General features: G+C 39.4%; 1 protein-coding gene across 1 annotated transcript in view; it reads right to left on the bottom strand.

Moving 5' to 3' along the window:
• The window catches only part of PDE3B (phosphodiesterase 3B), a 148,706-nt gene that overhangs the window by 63,747 nt on the left and 68,286 nt on the right, over positions 1 to 16,673 (bottom strand). The window contains exons 2-3 of the mRNA XM_027852569.1: positions 8,428 to 8,478; positions 1,880 to 2,125 (exon numbers count right to left, since the gene is read on the bottom strand). Coding sequence (XP_027708370.1) covers positions 1,880 to 2,125; positions 8,428 to 8,478 — 297 coding nt within the window. The remainder of the gene's footprint in view (positions 1 to 1,879; positions 2,126 to 8,427; positions 8,479 to 16,673) is intronic.

Genomic DNA, 16,673 nt, shown 5'->3' with positions numbered 1-16,673 from the left:
CAAGCACTAGACAAGCTCAGACAAGTACCCTTGTTCCAGTCATGAAGTCCTGCTATGAATCAAACTTGTGTCATTGCTTCTGTTACCCCTCATTGTCAGGGCTACAGCTCACGGTGGAGCCAGAGGTGTAAGTAGTGAGATCTCCCCACACTGCCTCAGGTCCTCCCACTAGGAGCAGGGCCCTGGCTCGTGTGTCTAATCTGCCTCCCCGCTTATAAGCCATTTCCTTCACTTTGAAATTAAACTTCTGTTTGATTTCTGACTCTCCTGTCTCGACCTGCTCCGTTCAGCTCTGGGCATCCTTGGTCAGCAAGCAGTTTGGTCCAGGTGACGCTATCAAAGCAAAAACAGATTAATGCCAAACCAGTGAAGCCATAGAAAGAGACCAGTGTAACTCACAATAACAGGATCACCTATTTCTGTCTCCCATCCCACCAGACTAAAATTAGACATCATTTTCCTAGCTATATGACAAGGAATGTTACTAACATATTCTTGCTAACATAGTCCATATAGTAAGATCATTATCTGTCTAATAAAAGTAGGGAAAAAATCAAAATGAGACTTCCACTCATGCTTGCCTCTTCATCCTAACTGCACTCAGCTCTGCTTTGAGCCCAGCCCTGCAGCTACCATGCAGGAGAGTGAACCCTGCGAGAAGAGGTTCTCCCTTTCCATCCCACCACCATCAACCAGGCAAGCAAGAACAGGTAAAGCAGCAGAGTGCCCTGAGAAAGAGAGAGGGAGCAACCCATGCCAAGAGGATCGAACCGCCTCCAACCCCTATAAAGACAACCAAGGATGCTGTGCACAAGCTCTCCTGCCCTGGGCCCTGCTTCCTAGTCCCACAGTCGTCTTCCAAAGAAGCACCCTGAAACCCTGGCAGATGCCTTTGTAGATGCTTCAGCCACAGCTACTAAAGAACCAAACCACAAAGTCCTCCATGCCAAAGTCTTTGGTAAATCAAATGGTTCCTGACACTAAGGATGTATGGCCATCCACTTTGCTAGGGTTAGGGTTACATGTATATTAAATCTCAAAAGTTAAGGCACTACTTAATCTTATTTAAAAAATAACTCACAGTGAGATACTGGAAGAGACAGATTATTTCTACATCTAATGATGAAAAAAACCAAGATGATTCTGGATCACAGACTCTGACCCAGAAGGCCATCAAATTCAACCCCCTCATTTTACAGGTGAGGAAAGAAAGGCACAGAGAGGTTAATTAAATAACTTGCTCAGGGTCCCACAGCTAGTAAGTGTCTGAGGCAGGATTTGAACCCATATCCTCCTGACTCCAAGTCCAGCATTCTATTCACTACATCATGCTGCCTCTTCAGGACAAAGTCTAAGTCATAGTAATTACCAATAAGTATAAGCAGAAAAAAAACTGGGACCAAAAAGACAATAAATTGAAAAAACAACTTTGGAAATTATCTTTTATAAAATTCAGAAAAAGCATTCCCTTTAGGTTTTCCAAATGGACATACACACACACACCACACACACACACACACACAATTCTAAAAAGTAGTGCTAAATTTTAGTCTGTACAAGATCAGCCTTGAAGCTACACAAACAATAACGGTTACTACGACATAAGTCATAAATGCCAAGCTTAATATCACTAGATCAGGAATATATTTAATTCTACCACCAGGCACACAAGAAGTTATCTAGTATGACCCACAAGAAAAATGTAGATCATAAATCTCTCTGAAAAGATCAAGAAGATTCATTCTAATATATAATTTTAAAAATTAGTTTTTGCAAAATTATTCTATTTTGTACAAGATTTTTAAAGGTAGTTTACGTCTGAAAATCTCATTAAGAAGTTATTTTTAAGGCTATATGATTTATTCTACAGTTCTCTGACCTTGTTAGGTTTTGTGTCTTTTTCATCAGGGTCCTCTATTTCACAGCAAGGGTTAAACTCAGAAAACAATGGGAATGTGTTGATATTTGGCCTACATGATTTGGAGAAAGCACCCATCAAACTATCCATGCTTCGAAGAGAAGTAATCACATGTGGGGGGAGGGCTGGATCCATCATTAATTCTGTCACCATTTGGCGAGCCTCATTTAGCATCGAAAGATCAACATCAGTTCCTCGTGAAGCACTCTAAAAAAGAGAAAAATGCTTAAAATTATATTAATTCTTTAATTTTATTACAGAGAAAATTTCAAATTAATAAAAGAATTTTCAATGATAAACCACAGATTATGCAGTAAAATCTCATTAAATTAGATCACATTAAAATGCATATTTTCTATAATTCTGATGTGGTACACATTATTCTTAGTGATTGAAAAGTCTGGGGGAAAATGTCATAACTCAAGATTTCATTCATATAAGCTCTAATGTAATTAGAGTAAATTAGGGTAAAATGTAATTAAAAATTTCATCTCAAACTGAAGCACAAATCCTATCTATGACATGTCTGAAAAATGATTATACATTCTAGATCAAGAACTTAATACATTCAAAAACGGTTCGTTCCATTTGTGGGTTAAACTAGCTAAAGATACATCACCTAAGTCATACTCATAACAGGGTTTACCACTTCCCATTTGATAATTTATGACGAGTATAAATTAAGATTTCTGAATCTTAAATTCAGAATTCACAATAACCCAATATAAAAGTGATAGGGTTTTAATCTTTACCAATTAAGAATGAATATAAAATGAAAAAGGGACAAGCTAAAAGATTATCATTCATTTAAATGAAAAGTTGAGAAAATAGTCTTTAGCCTCAGAATCTAGCAGTCTGTCTGAATTAATCCATAAAAAGATACTGATAACAGCAGCTAGGTGGCGCAGTGAATAGAACACTGGCCCTGGAGTCAGGTGGACCTGAGTTCAAATCCAGCCTCAGACACATAACACTTACTAGCTGTGTGACTCTGGGCAAGTCACTTAACCCCAACTGCCTCAAAAAAAAAAAAGATACTGACAGATGCATCCATTTATCTTAAGAAAATTCAGTTTTGTGGAAAATTTTTAAAAAACAGTGTTCACAATTCAAAGTTCATTACGTGGTTTCAATAAAGTCAAAGCCAATAAAAATTAAGCAGACTGCAAGATGGCAACATATTGAAACCTCATAAATCTCAGATATAACATTGCCTGCAGAACAAAATGTCCAGCATGCTTTGACAGAGAAATAGCAATAGGATAGATATGGGCTCAGAATGAACAGATGATTGTAATCAATATGAAAATACAACTAGAGAATGGATGAGTAACCACTATTTCGATAACTATATTAAAACCATACCAAGAGAAGGACAGTAAAGCTGAAATAGAAATGAGGTGCTCAAGTTAGTTTATTGTTCTGGCTAACTGAGAAATTCAAAAACTCTGCTATAAGAAATAGATTTAAAATGCATTGTTAGAATAGACTTTCCTCCCTTCCTTGGTCAGGAACACACCACATGTAATGGAATTCATCTTTGCTGACTTACTTTCACCATCATTTCCCATGCTGATTATCACTAGAGGGCCCTGTATGACAAGTTCAGATGCTGCAGCCCTGACATTACTCTCTCAGCAGAAATCCAGATCACAATCCCTCTTTCTGGGAAGATTTTAAGGCAAAAAGTGCTGGAAGAGTTTCGGGAGTAAATAGTTTATCAAAATTTCAGAGTGACACTGATTAATGTTAATAACTTACTCTGGAAACCAACAGCCTGGGGTAGAGCTAGATGTGAGTGTAATGAGTAATTGATAATATTGTCACTTCAGAACCATCTAAGCTTCTCTATCTACTGACCTCATCTTTCCTTCTTCCTCTCTCTCCTTAGTACCTTTCTCCTACCATCTGCTTAAGTCTCCTATTTTATGAGGGCTGTTTCTCCTGATGGTCTTTTTCTCCTCTTTCCCTTTTACTCCCAACTTCTCCTTCTTCCTTTTATGTCTGTCTCTCTTTCTTCCTCTCCCCTTATGACTCTTTCCTTTCCCTGTCCCATCTTTTTACTCCAAAGGTTCTTCTTTAGGTACTTTCTCCATCAAACAAGCCAGTAGCCTCTCTGTGGCTAGATAAGCTGTCCTAGGATGACAGACTCAAAATCTGCCTCCAGAACAGTACTAGAAACCTACCTTTCCAATTTTATGGGAATTGCCAGAGGCTGAACTCTGTAGGCATAGGTTCTAAGAACCCAAAGTCACCCCTACACTAAGATAAGGATTCAGAATAAAGATTTTAAAAGCCCAAATATATTTGTAAAGGGGAAATTCCATCTCTTTCTCCCCTATCCCCATCAGAAATGCTGCAGCAATTAATGGAGAGATGTCACATTCCCTAGATGTTAGGGTGGGGCTTGGAAACTCTACATCAACATTCTACCTCCTACACGCTAGAAATGTACCTAGAACTAGAACTAGCTTTTCCTTTTGAACCAGGCTGTGTCTACTCAGCACTCCCTATTCCCTATCATGGCTCTTGAACTTATCTCCCAGCCTTCTGGTTACCTACCATCTGTCATCTAGGTACATGTCTAATCTCAACTCCTCCCTTCAGTGCAAACTTTTCAGTGCAAAGTGGTCCCCCTTTTCTCTCTATCCCCAAATTAGCTGTTTCAAACGCTTCTTTTCCCTTGATTCCCTCTATACCATCTCCTTCCCTTTCAGTAGAGGCCCTTTCCTACTTTACTGAAGCAATCAAAATCTATAAGTAAGCTCCCTTCTCTCCTCTACTCCAACCCTCAATCTCTTTCCTTGCTCTAGCCTTTGAGAAACACAGGACCTTTCTTTCCAAGACTAATCTCCTTATTTCCCCATTTTCACTCTCTGTTTATTCCCTGATGCCTACAAATATGTTCAGATCTTCTCTAGTCTTAAAAAGTTTTCCTTTAGCCTTATTGTCTTCTCAAGATGTCTTCCTATACCTCTTCTCCCTTTCCCAGTCAATTCCTAGAAAGGCGATCTAAACTCATCTCCATTTTCTCACTTCTCAACCCCTTGCAGCATGACTCCTTACTGGAATACCATGCTAAAAGAGCTCTTCCAGAGATTACCAACTATTTCACAACTGCTAAATCTGATGGCCTTTTCTCAGCACTCATCATTCTTAATCTCTCAGCAGTTCTGGATACTATTAACAAACCTTCTTCCCAGATACCCTTTACTCCCTAGCTTTAAAATTATCTCCTCTACACAGATGATCCTATATATATATATATATATATATATATACATATATATATATATATCTCCAACTATAGTCTCTATCCTGAACTATAGTCCTACACTGTCACATTAACTGCCTTTTGGACATCTCATACTGGATGTTCTACAGACATCTCAAATTCAGCATGTCCAAAAGTGAACTCATTATCTTTCTGCAAAACCTGCCCCTCCTCTTCCAAAATTCCCTATTGTTATCAAGGGCACCATCACCCTCCAAGTCACCTAGGCCATCAACCTTGAGGTCATCCTTAAATTCTCATTTACACTCACCCCACATATTCAATCAGTTGCCAAGTCTTGTCTTTTCTACCTTCCCATTTCTCATATACACCCCTTTATCCCCTTTCACACAGCCACTACCCTGGTACAGGCCTTCTCTCAAGCACATTATTGGAATAGCCTTCTAACTGGTAGCTCTGCCTCAAGTCTCTCCCCAGTCCAATTCATCCTCCATTCAGCTGCCAAAGTGATTTTTCTAAAGTATAGGTCTGACCATGTCACTTTCTTGTTCTATAAATTCCTCCCTTTTTCTTCCAGGACCAAATAGATAAAGTTCTCTGTTTGGCATTTAAAGATCTCGTTGAGATAACACATGTAAAGTGCTTTAACCACCTTAAAGAATTACATAAATGCAAGCTATTGTTACGACTGTTATTATCATCATCATCACCAATAATAACCTGGCCCTGTCCTACCTCTCCAGTCTTCTTATACTTCACTGTCTTCTACAAAATCTACAATCCAGCCTTACCCGTCTTTGTCCCCTTCTTCAGTCATGACACTCCATCTCTTATCTCCACGTCTTTGCACTGGCTGTCCCCCATGCCCAGGATGCCCTCCCTTCTCACTTCTGCCCTTCAGTCTCCTGGCTTACTCCAAGATTCAGTTCAAATTCCACCTTCTTTAGGAGGCATTTTCCAGGCTACCTCCCATCCCGGGTGCTCCAGTTTTCCCTTCTAAGATTATCTTCCATCTACTCGCAGGTCTTCTACACTCCTACTTATCTCCCCGTTCTCTCTCTCCTTAGAAGGTGAGCTGCTTGAAGACAGGAACTGTTTTGACCTCTCCTTGCATTGTCGGCCCTTTGCACCGTTCTTTGAACATAGCAACTGCTTGATAAATGTCTGTTGGATGGCTGCCAGTAATCTCTCCTGATTCTCCTCCTACCTATCTAACAACTCCTTTTAGATTCCCTTTGCTGAACCCATCATCCACTTCTTGCTCCCTAAATGCACACTTTCCCCAAGGAAAGTCCTTGGCCCTCTTTCCCTTCTCTCTCTATACTGTCTCCAATAGGTTCAATTACTGTCTCTAGACAGACATTTCCAAGTTTCTATATTCAATCTTGATCTCTCTCCTGAACTTTAGTTTCACATTTCCAGCTAGTCCCACTGACATTTTGGATGCAACCTATCCAAAATACAATTATCTTTCCTTCCCCCAAAAAAACCTTGCCCTTCCTTCAAATTTTCGCATTTCTGCTGAAGGTACCCCTATCCTTTCAGTTGTCCAGGGCTACTACTTGAAATCACTTTCCGCTCCTCCCCCTCTCTCAAACTGCGGACCACGCCAGCTGGGGAGCCTGGTTACTTGTTCTTCTCCATTCACACAGTCACCATTCCAGGTGGGTCCCTCATCACTTCCTACCCGGACAACTACAATATCCTCTTAACTCATCCTCCTTCCACAGTCTCGCCTCCCTAATGTCCATCCTTGTCTCTGCTGCCAAAATAATCTTCCTCCAGCATGGGTATGACCATTTCACTCTCCAGCTCAGAAAGAACGAGTGGACTCCTATCAGCTCAAAAAGAAAACACAAACTCCCCAGCCCTGCACTTCAAGCTTGCTCCACGTTTATTCTGCTTTACTCTTCATCACATATTCAACTCGAGCTGACTGAGCTACTTACTCTTCCTCACACAATATCGTATCTTCTGGCTCTCCAGCATGCCTGGAATAAATTCCCTTTCTTAGCTAAGCCTCTGCAAATTCCTAGCTGCCTTTAACCTTCTCTGTGTTAGTAATTTCTTCCTCCTCAAATTTTATTTTATTTACATATCCATTTTTCATGTATCTTCCAGGAGAATATAAGCTCCTCAAAGGCAGTTACTGTTGATTTATTTTTGTCTTTGTATTCATGGTGCCTTTGCACATAATGGGCACATAACACATATTTATGGAACTGTAACCTCATTCCACAAGCTGCTGCAATAACAATCTATTCCATGACCCTTTCTACTACAGTCTGCTCCTCTTCTAGGCACTTTTAGTGTATCTTAGGAGCTTTGTTATACCTCAGCCTAGCTGGCATCATCAAACCTGTCCTACAATACCCTCTTCTCCAAACCTGCCTACTAACCTCCTCCCCGTCCTCCACTGAGAGCCCAAACTGCCACCAAGTTTCCCCGAGTATTCACCAAGGTCACAAACTTGGCCTTCCTTGATTCCAACTTCCAAGCTTAAAGAGTTTCTATTTTCTCTGAACTCTACCTAGCAGGACTCTTTCACGTGGCACATGCTAGTTGCTACTGTAGTAATTTATGTATGTGTTTTAGCTTCTCTCCTAGATCATAAAGTGGAGTGGGGAAAAGGGGAGAAGGAGAGCTGGCAAATCTAATTTATTTTCCTATCTCTTTCAGTGCTGACAGTGTTTTATATATAATTGGTAATTGAATACATGACTCAAAAATACTTCAGTATTTGTTGTATTAATAATGGATAAAGTTTTGTGCTTCTTTTTCTTGATTTTAAAAACAAAGGGAATTAATTTTTAAGTGCTCTAAATTGATTTTTTTTCTCAGTCAACAATCCTCAATTTTAAAAAATGGGTCCTTATACTAATTTGGGTTGAAGCCTAAGCTAAGCTCAGGTAATCCCATGACAACTGCTTGTTTTTAAACCACAGAACCACAGAATTTTAGAATTGGAAAAGACCTCAGTAGCCATCTCATCTAACTTACACCCAAAAAGAAATCCCCACTACAACATACCCGACAAGAGGTCATCCAGCCTCTTGCTTGAAGAATTATTTTTAAATGAGCTTTTTGGGGGGGTCACTTGCCTCTTTATCCTACAAGTGGAATTCAGAAAAAAGATCCATTTAATTGCAGGTTCTAATTCATTATATTCCAGATTATCAAGTTCTTACTATGGGAAGTTTTGATTCTAAATTTAAGCGTTTCTTTTAAGTTTTCACAAACATCACTCTTCCTTCATGCTCATGCATGCACTCACCTGATAATGGGGTTTAGACCACTGCTTCAAGTCCCAATCCCAAAGAATCATCTGAAAAAAAAAAAGAAATTTCATTTAAAAATTAACAGAAATGAAAAGGCTGTAAAGGCAAAGTTTAGCTTTTTCAGCTCTAGTTATTTTTAAAAAAAATATGGAATCAAAAAGAAGTAGAGGCAAAATTATTTTCAAACAATACTTCATTAATCCACATCAGGGAAGAGGCCATGGGTTCCCCACCCCTGATCCAAATATTAGTAACTGAATAAGTGAAGAGAATTACAGAAAAAGCAAACAAATTACCAAACTGCATAGCAGGTACTGTCTGGGAAGCATTAATAGTATAAAAGCAAAACTCATAGTATTGTTATAAATAAACAAAAAATCATCACCCATCACTCACCCAGCCAGTGAACATTTGATGCCAGTGGGGGGGCGCTGCTTCCCGAGGATCCCTAAGGTGCTGCTATAAAAAGCAGTCCTCACCTAAATCAGGCCTATTTCCTGTGGTCAGATCGGGCATAACTGAGTCACCTTCTCAAAGCTGCTTTCATCCCTACTCCGTGCACAGTTAATTCTTGATTCTCCACACATGAAGGATTTATGAAAACTCTTCCATCCTCAGCTGCCCCAAATATGCTTACAAACCTGCTTTCCATCCTATTCAGTCAATGTACACTTAGGGAAGGAGGAAGAGCCTCAGAGAATTTCATATTTTTGTGGCCCACTTTTTTGGAACATATATCTCTTCCATAAAGCAAGACTGAATTGCCAAAGTGATAGAACTTTGCAAGAACTTGCAGTTAGGAAGACCCTGGTTCAAATCTCAACTCTGACCCAGTTACTAGTTGTGTGAGCAAGGGCAAATCATTTAACCTATCTGAGCCACAGGCAATTCTCTAAGAGTCTGAATTATGGATGGACGGTGATACGCCTTAGCAAAAGGAATTCCCAGACTGTGGCAGAAATCATAGATCCTTGACATACTGGCATAAATAGTAGCCACATCTCTTCCTGAATTCACTAGAACAGGACAGAACAGTGCTGCTAGAAAGGGCCTAGAAATCATCTAGTCCAGTGGTGGCAAACTCAAATAGAAAAAGGGACTAATAAGTCATACATAAGGATCCTGACAACTGCTTACTGACTTGTATTTTGTTAACTATTGCCCAATTACATTTTAATCTGATTCTGAGCTGCCTGTACAGTGTGGTCTGGGGTAGTGTTTGGCCCCTGGAGCTGGGCCAATCCCCTCCTTTTACATATGAGAGGTAACATAATTTGCCAACAGCACAGAACTCACAATTTACAAAATGTAGGATCCAAAGTAGGTCTTCTCTCCTTAAGTCTGTGGTTTTTTCTACATCATACTATCTCTTGGTATTAATTTAATGTGTTCTGTAATATTCTAATATCATTATGAACCATGATTAACACAGTAAGGGAAGGTTGTGGGGTGAATGAAACACTCTAATGCAAAGTATATGTAGCATATGTTAAATAGAGCATAAATTGTCTGATTTTTGCAAGATAAATTGGTTCTAAGAAATTCCATTTTTCTGTCATTGCTCCTTTCTATTTCAATTCAGAATGTTAGATAAGGTCCACAAAGACAGGGCCCAGATAGGTCTCAATTTGGATGGGAATCTCAAGTGGCAAGTCCAGTGCTCTGCACAGAGAAGGCCCTAAATGAACAGCTGTAAAATGGACCCGAATTTGCTACATTTTTCTAAAGAGGCTGCCATTCAGGCCTTTTTCTTTTTGTCTTTAACGTTATAAAAAATGAAAAGGGGGGAAGAGTTGCTTAAATGAAACATAAGAAGTCTTTATCAGCTTCAAAGTGAAATTCAACCATAAAGTATTTACCCTTGGGTAAAATTGTGGTAATTCTTTCTCACCTGAATTATTCCTTAACTTCTCTACTGAACCCTGACAACTAAAACATCAACAATATGGCCAACCCATACAGCTCCTCGAAGCAAGCCCAGATGTTTGTGTATGAAAAGCATTCTGAATGGTGGTGTATCATGAAGTACTAGGCCTTATGTCAGGTGCCAGGGATAAATAGCAAAGATAAAAAGGAAACCAGTCCCTATTCTCAAAAAACTTACACTCTACTTAGAGGAAACACATGTATGGGTAAATATATACAAAATATATTCAAAGGAGATACAAAGGAGAGCATGAACAACTGGGAAAGAGAGGTCTTCTGGTAGTGGGTTGTAAGAGAGATGAAAAAGAAAGAAAAATTATCAAAAAATATCAAAAATATTTAAAAAATCAAAAAATATATCAAAAAGGAAAAAATCATAAAAATGTTCAGAAAAAACAGAAACAACTTTAGAAGGAGATATAAACAGGACCATTTGATCACTACTGTACTAAATTTAACATACACTTAAAAACTGATTGTATTAACAGTTTATGATTTCATATAAAATCATCTCTTTTGTTCTTGGTATACCAAAATGTGTATCGATTAAATTCATAATGAAAAAAGAAAATTTAAATTTAAAAAAGTTCCCTAGGGTTGGTGGCACCCCTAAGCTATGCTCTGGAAGAAGCTAGGAATTCTACTAGGTGGACATGAGGGGAGAAGGTATTCCAGGCATGAGGGAGAGTCCAGATGAAGGCACAGGTGCAGCAGACAGAATGGCACAGGTGCAGCAGACAGAATGTCACATGCGGGAAACAGGCAAGTTTGGCTGGGACACAGATCATGGCAGGAAAGTTAACGTGAGATCAGCTGAGAAAGACTGATTGCAGCCCAATACCAAATGGTTTTAAATGACAGGAGTTTAGTATATCTCATTTTAAAGACATGGGGAGAGCCATTGGAGTTTACTGAGCAGGTAAATTACACAGACAAATTTGTGTTTTAGGACCATCAATTCAGCATCTGTATGAAGGATGAAATAGAAAGAGCAGACTAGAGGCAGGGGGACCAAATTAGGAGGCTACTCTAATAGCCCAGGTGCCAGGTAATGAGGAACTGACGGCCATGGTAAGAAGAGTAAAAGAAGTAAGAGATGGTGCTGAGGTAAAAGTCAGTAAGGCTTGGCAACTGACTGAATGGGGCAAATGAAGAAATGAGGATTAATCTAAGATTTCAAACCTGAGTAATGGAAAGGATGGTGGTGCCCTCAATAGAAACAGGCAAGTTAGGAAGAGGGATGAATTTTGAAGCAGGATAATGAGTTCTATTTTGCATGTCCATCGATCAATCAGCAAGCATCTTTTAAGTCGCTACTATATGCCATGAACTGCATTCAAAATTTGGTTCTTCATGTGTGACACTACTTTTAAAAATATAATTACTTTTAATGGTGTATGATATTTACCTTCAGAAAAAGGTGGCAATAAAAATTCCCTGAGAAAAGTGAATCAAATTGTTAGAGCTTTGTTAAGTGAATTTTTACAGTACAAAGAAGTATACTGTGAAACATCTGGAAAGTAACTCAAGGATTAGAAGTAGGCCAGAGCCAGACCTCTTGTGGTAGATTTTTTTTAGAGTCTAAAGACAGTACACATGGCTCTTATGATAGTGGTGCTATAAACCCTACCTATGCATAGTATTGGACTTTATCTTTTAATTCTCATATAATTGGACATTAGACACTGTGACCTCAGAAAAGTCATTTAACTTCTCTATGAGACTCTGCTTCATCTGTAAAATGAAAGAGTTAAAAAAGATGCTATCTAAGGCCTTCCAACTCTGATTCTACATTTCTAAATGTCAATGTATGTCCAGTCATCAATATTAAAACCAGCAGGTACATCTAGTATCTGAACCTAGACTTGGCCCCCACACTGTCTGCCCACATCCCATGCCAGGGGTTCCTCAGGTGCTCTGTGCTTGACTCTCAAAAGCCTACTCTCTATTCTGAACTGGGACAGACACGTGGCTCAAGGAATCTTGTGTACCACGGGACGATCACTGGCACTGTTCTGTTCAACATTTGTACCAAAGACTTCAAAGTACAGATGACTGCTTATTAGATTTTCAGATGACAGGAAGCTGGAAGAGGCAGTTAACATATGCGATGACAGAATCAGAATCCAAAAAGGATCTCAACAGGTTGGAACAGGAGCCTATACCTAATGAGATGAAATTTAACAGGGCTAAACGTAAAGTCCTGCACTTGTTTTGCAAAAAATCAACTAGACAAGCACAGACTGAGAAAGATATGGAAAGCAGATCTTTCACATGTAAAATCCCTACAAGTTCAATATGGCCCAACAACATGATGCTGTCAACCAAAAAGACTAATATGATATTGGGCTGCATTTACTGAAGTAAACTGTCCAAACCAATGGAGGTGATAGTCACAATAGACACTGTCCCCTCCCTAGTCAAACTACATTTCAGTAACATGTTCAGTCCTGGGAGTCACATTTTGAGAGGGTCAGTGCCAAGCTGAGGCCAGGTTATTCCCAGAGAAAGGTAGTCAAGATGACAAGGAGACCAGAAACCACACAGAGTTTGTTGAAAGGGGAATGTTTAACCAAAGTAAGATAAAACTAGAGGGGAAAGACAGTAGCTACTATCACGTATCTGAATGGCTATCCGAAGGAAGAAAAAGGATAAGACTAGTTTTGCTTAAAATAGGTTGGATCATCAGGAAGTGATCTTTCTATCACTAGAAGTGATCAAGCAGAAACTGTACAACTATCAGAATGCTGCTCTAAATAGTTGTGCTTCAGGTAGAAGTTGTACTAGAGGTTCACTAAGGTCCTGTACCACTGTTAAGATTCTAGGTCTCATCTTCTCCAAGAAGCCCTTCCTGGTCCTTAATCTTGGAACCTTCCTACTGAGTAGGCAATCTCCAATTTATCCTGCATATATCTAGCTTGCACACACAGTTGATTCCTCTATGTAATTGGGAGTTCCTTAAGAGCCATGGATTATTTTCTGTCTTTCCTTGAATCTCCAGGATAAAATGTATCACAGTGCCTGGCACATTGTAGGTACTTGAATGCCTGTTGATTTGATTTGACTCTGGGACACTGAATACAGGGCCAGGGTCAGAAATCATATTCTTTTCCAAAGGTTGTGCTATTCTGAAAGTTTTACTTGCATTTTTCAAGAAATAAACAGGGTGGAAATGACTAATTATGTTTCCAGAACAGTCTCAGGTCTACAATTAGAATTTGCTGCCATCAACTGGCCAAAGGTAGTCAAGGCAGTCTAGGCTGGAAAGTCACCCTCAGCACCTCCAGCCTACAGTTAGCTCTCACAGCTCCTTTCTCACAAACCTGCTCTAGAGAACAAAACTGGAAAAATAGACCAGATACTCAAAGGGTATTTTTTGGATACCAAGAACAACGTAGAATGTTTGTGAAATAGAGGGATAACAGAATTGTAGAATTTTAGAACTGGAAAAGACCTTAAATATCATCCAACCCAACTCACTTCATTTTACAAAAAGAACACTGAGGCTGACAGAAGAAAGGACTAGCCCAAGGCCACACAGCAAGTCATCAGCAATCTAAAACTAGAACTCACTAGGCTCATGACACATCCTCAACACCACACTATGCCTTTTCCCCTAGAGCAGCTACTCCTCCACTCAAGTTCAATAATTAGATGACAGTGACTATAAGAAATGTATTTGCTCAAGAAAACAACCAGATGTTGCTTACAAATGACATAAAAACTGGAAGAAGGCCATCCTGTAAGGCATAAGAGAGTCTTTAAAAGGAATATTAAATGTGAAGTATTAGAGATCAGTACAAATTATAAAAGCACAAAATTAATTCTAAAAGTTGATTATCAGTTAAGTAGGCATAAGTCAAAGAACAATACCAAAAACCAGTCTCGGAAAACTACCACTTCAAGAAGAGACAACATTGCAATACGTGGCACATTTTCAGAACTTCCCAAAGAAGAAGCACTACAGCCTGTTTATGAATTAAAGCAAAAAAAAAGATAACTAGAATATACAGCCTAAATAAAAATTATAACGTAATCTATTTGCCACAGGATATCAAGGTGTCCATTTCATGAAGATACTTAATCCCAATAGGATCCACAAGATGTTGCCATATGACATTGTATACCGAGCCACAAGCTCTCCTAAGCCTTAATTTTCAGGAAGATAAGTGTTACAGACTGGACTGTGAGAATTTTCCAGTTTTTCCTGCAGGTGTGAAAAGTATTGTCAGTTATAAGACTACTATAAAAATTTAAGTCTCTGAAGTGTTATTTTTAAAATACATAAAATCTGAAAATGCCTTAACTCTATTACAGGTACTACTGATTTAATGGAAATCTGCTATATCTTCCTGTTACCAAAATGCTGATACTTTGGTATGAAAATTTAAAGCTCATTACATTAATAGCAAAGACTGAGCATTGATTTTCCCTTTAATATTCTGTGATTCTCTTGAAGTTCAGCCCCCAAAGAATGATAGAACTAGAAGAGTCTTTATGGGTAATCTAATCCAATCTTCTCATTTTACAAGCAATATGCTTTATTGTCTACTGCAGCAGGGTGAGATCCTCTTATGTGAGTATTCAGGTATGCATTCCCCATGTTTCCATAGTTGCTGGTGTAACAGGGTGTTGGTGCATGCCCAAATCACCTAACATGGAAGGACCAGTTTCTGGGAGAAGACATTTTGTATTCCCCTACAACGTGGATGGCAGTAGCCTCTTTCTAACTGCTATTTAGCCAGAACAGGCTGCATCTTTAAAAACTATCAAACTAAGACACAAGTTCTTTTTCCCCTTGTGCCCTTTTCCCCCTTTCCCCAGTCAATGTCCAGAGAGGATGAAAGTCAAGGTTCACCCAGAGCAGGGCACCATGAACTTAACCAGTGAAGGAGAAGGAAGGGTTATTCCCCACCCCATCCCTCAAGACCCAAGAAATTGGCCTGGGGTTTCTGTTTGGTCTGTTCTATTTATAATCGTCTCAGTTCTACGTACAGGTAATAATCCCCACCAGAACTGGAATTGAGCCATAGTGACGCTGGAGCCAGACGCACAGCCAGCCAGTCTAGCAGGGAAGTCCTGAGAAGCTAAGATGCCTAAGACTCAAGCCTAAGAGGGCCTTGGACTTGGAACTTGGGACTATGTAATTTAGGAAACATGCTAAACTATAAATCTAATCCCCTTCCTCTTCCCGGATTATAAAATGGGGTGGAACTGTGCCCAACATGTTGAGGGGTACATTTGTATATTTGTTTTTATACCTTTGAAGTAACTATTCCCTTATAAAAGCTAATTTGAATGTTAAGTAGTTAAATGGAACTGGGGTACACAGGACCCTCCCTACAAGTGGGGGAACATCATCCATGAGGGTTGGAGCCAACGTAGAGAGCCTAGATAACCCAGCCCTGTTAAGGTACCAGAGAACCTTGGTTAGGGAGCGGTGGAATGTAACAGACCTTTCCCATAAGTAGTGGGAGCCGTGGGAATCTCTATTACACTAGGTTACATTTTGTTTGGGTACACATCTATGGTTTCCTGGGTGTAGTGAACTCCCACTAAGAAAACCCCTTCTCCCCATGCAGTTCCACATTAATTCTCCAACTTTAAGTTTTAAGTGTTTCCTGAAAACCCAAAAGTTAAGTGATTTGCACTTAATGAGCTGTGTGCTATTTAGCAAATATTCTCATTGTCATTCAATATTATTGCTAAAATTCCTATTCTAGAATTATTTACTGTGGATATAAGATGGAAGAAAGTTTGCATCACAAAGAAAGTATGCATCTGTAGACACACAGAGAGGCAACTGGGTGGCACAGGAGACCTGGAATCAGGAAAACTCATCTTCCTGAGTTCAAATCTGGCCTCAGACACTTACAAGCTGTGTGACTCTGGACAAGTCACTTCACCCTATTTGCCTCAGTTTCTTCACCTGTAAAATGAGCTGAAGAAGGAAATGGCAAAGCACTCCAGTATCTTTGCCAAGAAAACACCAAATGGGTGAAGAGTCAGACACGACTAAAATGACTGAACAACAACAACTAGAAGTTGTACCTGAACTGGAGTCTTCCTAACTCTTCAGCTATTCTCTATTTACTGCACTAGGCAGCCTTCATTTTAGGTTGGGTAACAAAGCAAAATTGTGAGCAGGCATTTAATAGAGAATGATTTGCAAATCAAAGGATGAAGAGAGGCCTTTGGAAAAAACTACAAAGCCTTCCAATATTTTTGTAGCAATGACCCTTTTTCTTAGGATCACAGTAAAAAAGCCAAACGCTAAAAGGATGTTTTTTAGGGCCTAATATACAATTTTGTCCAA

The sequence above is a fragment of the Vombatus ursinus genome, unplaced genomic scaffold (assembly GCF_900497805.2).
Source record: "Vombatus ursinus unplaced genomic scaffold, bare-nosed wombat genome assembly UNPS02009770.1, whole genome shotgun sequence".
NCBI classification, from domain to species: Eukaryota; Metazoa; Chordata; class Mammalia; order Diprotodontia; family Vombatidae; genus Vombatus; species Vombatus ursinus.
Note: the sequence above shows the minus strand (reverse complement) of the source record. Positions and strands in the feature narration are given on the sequence as shown.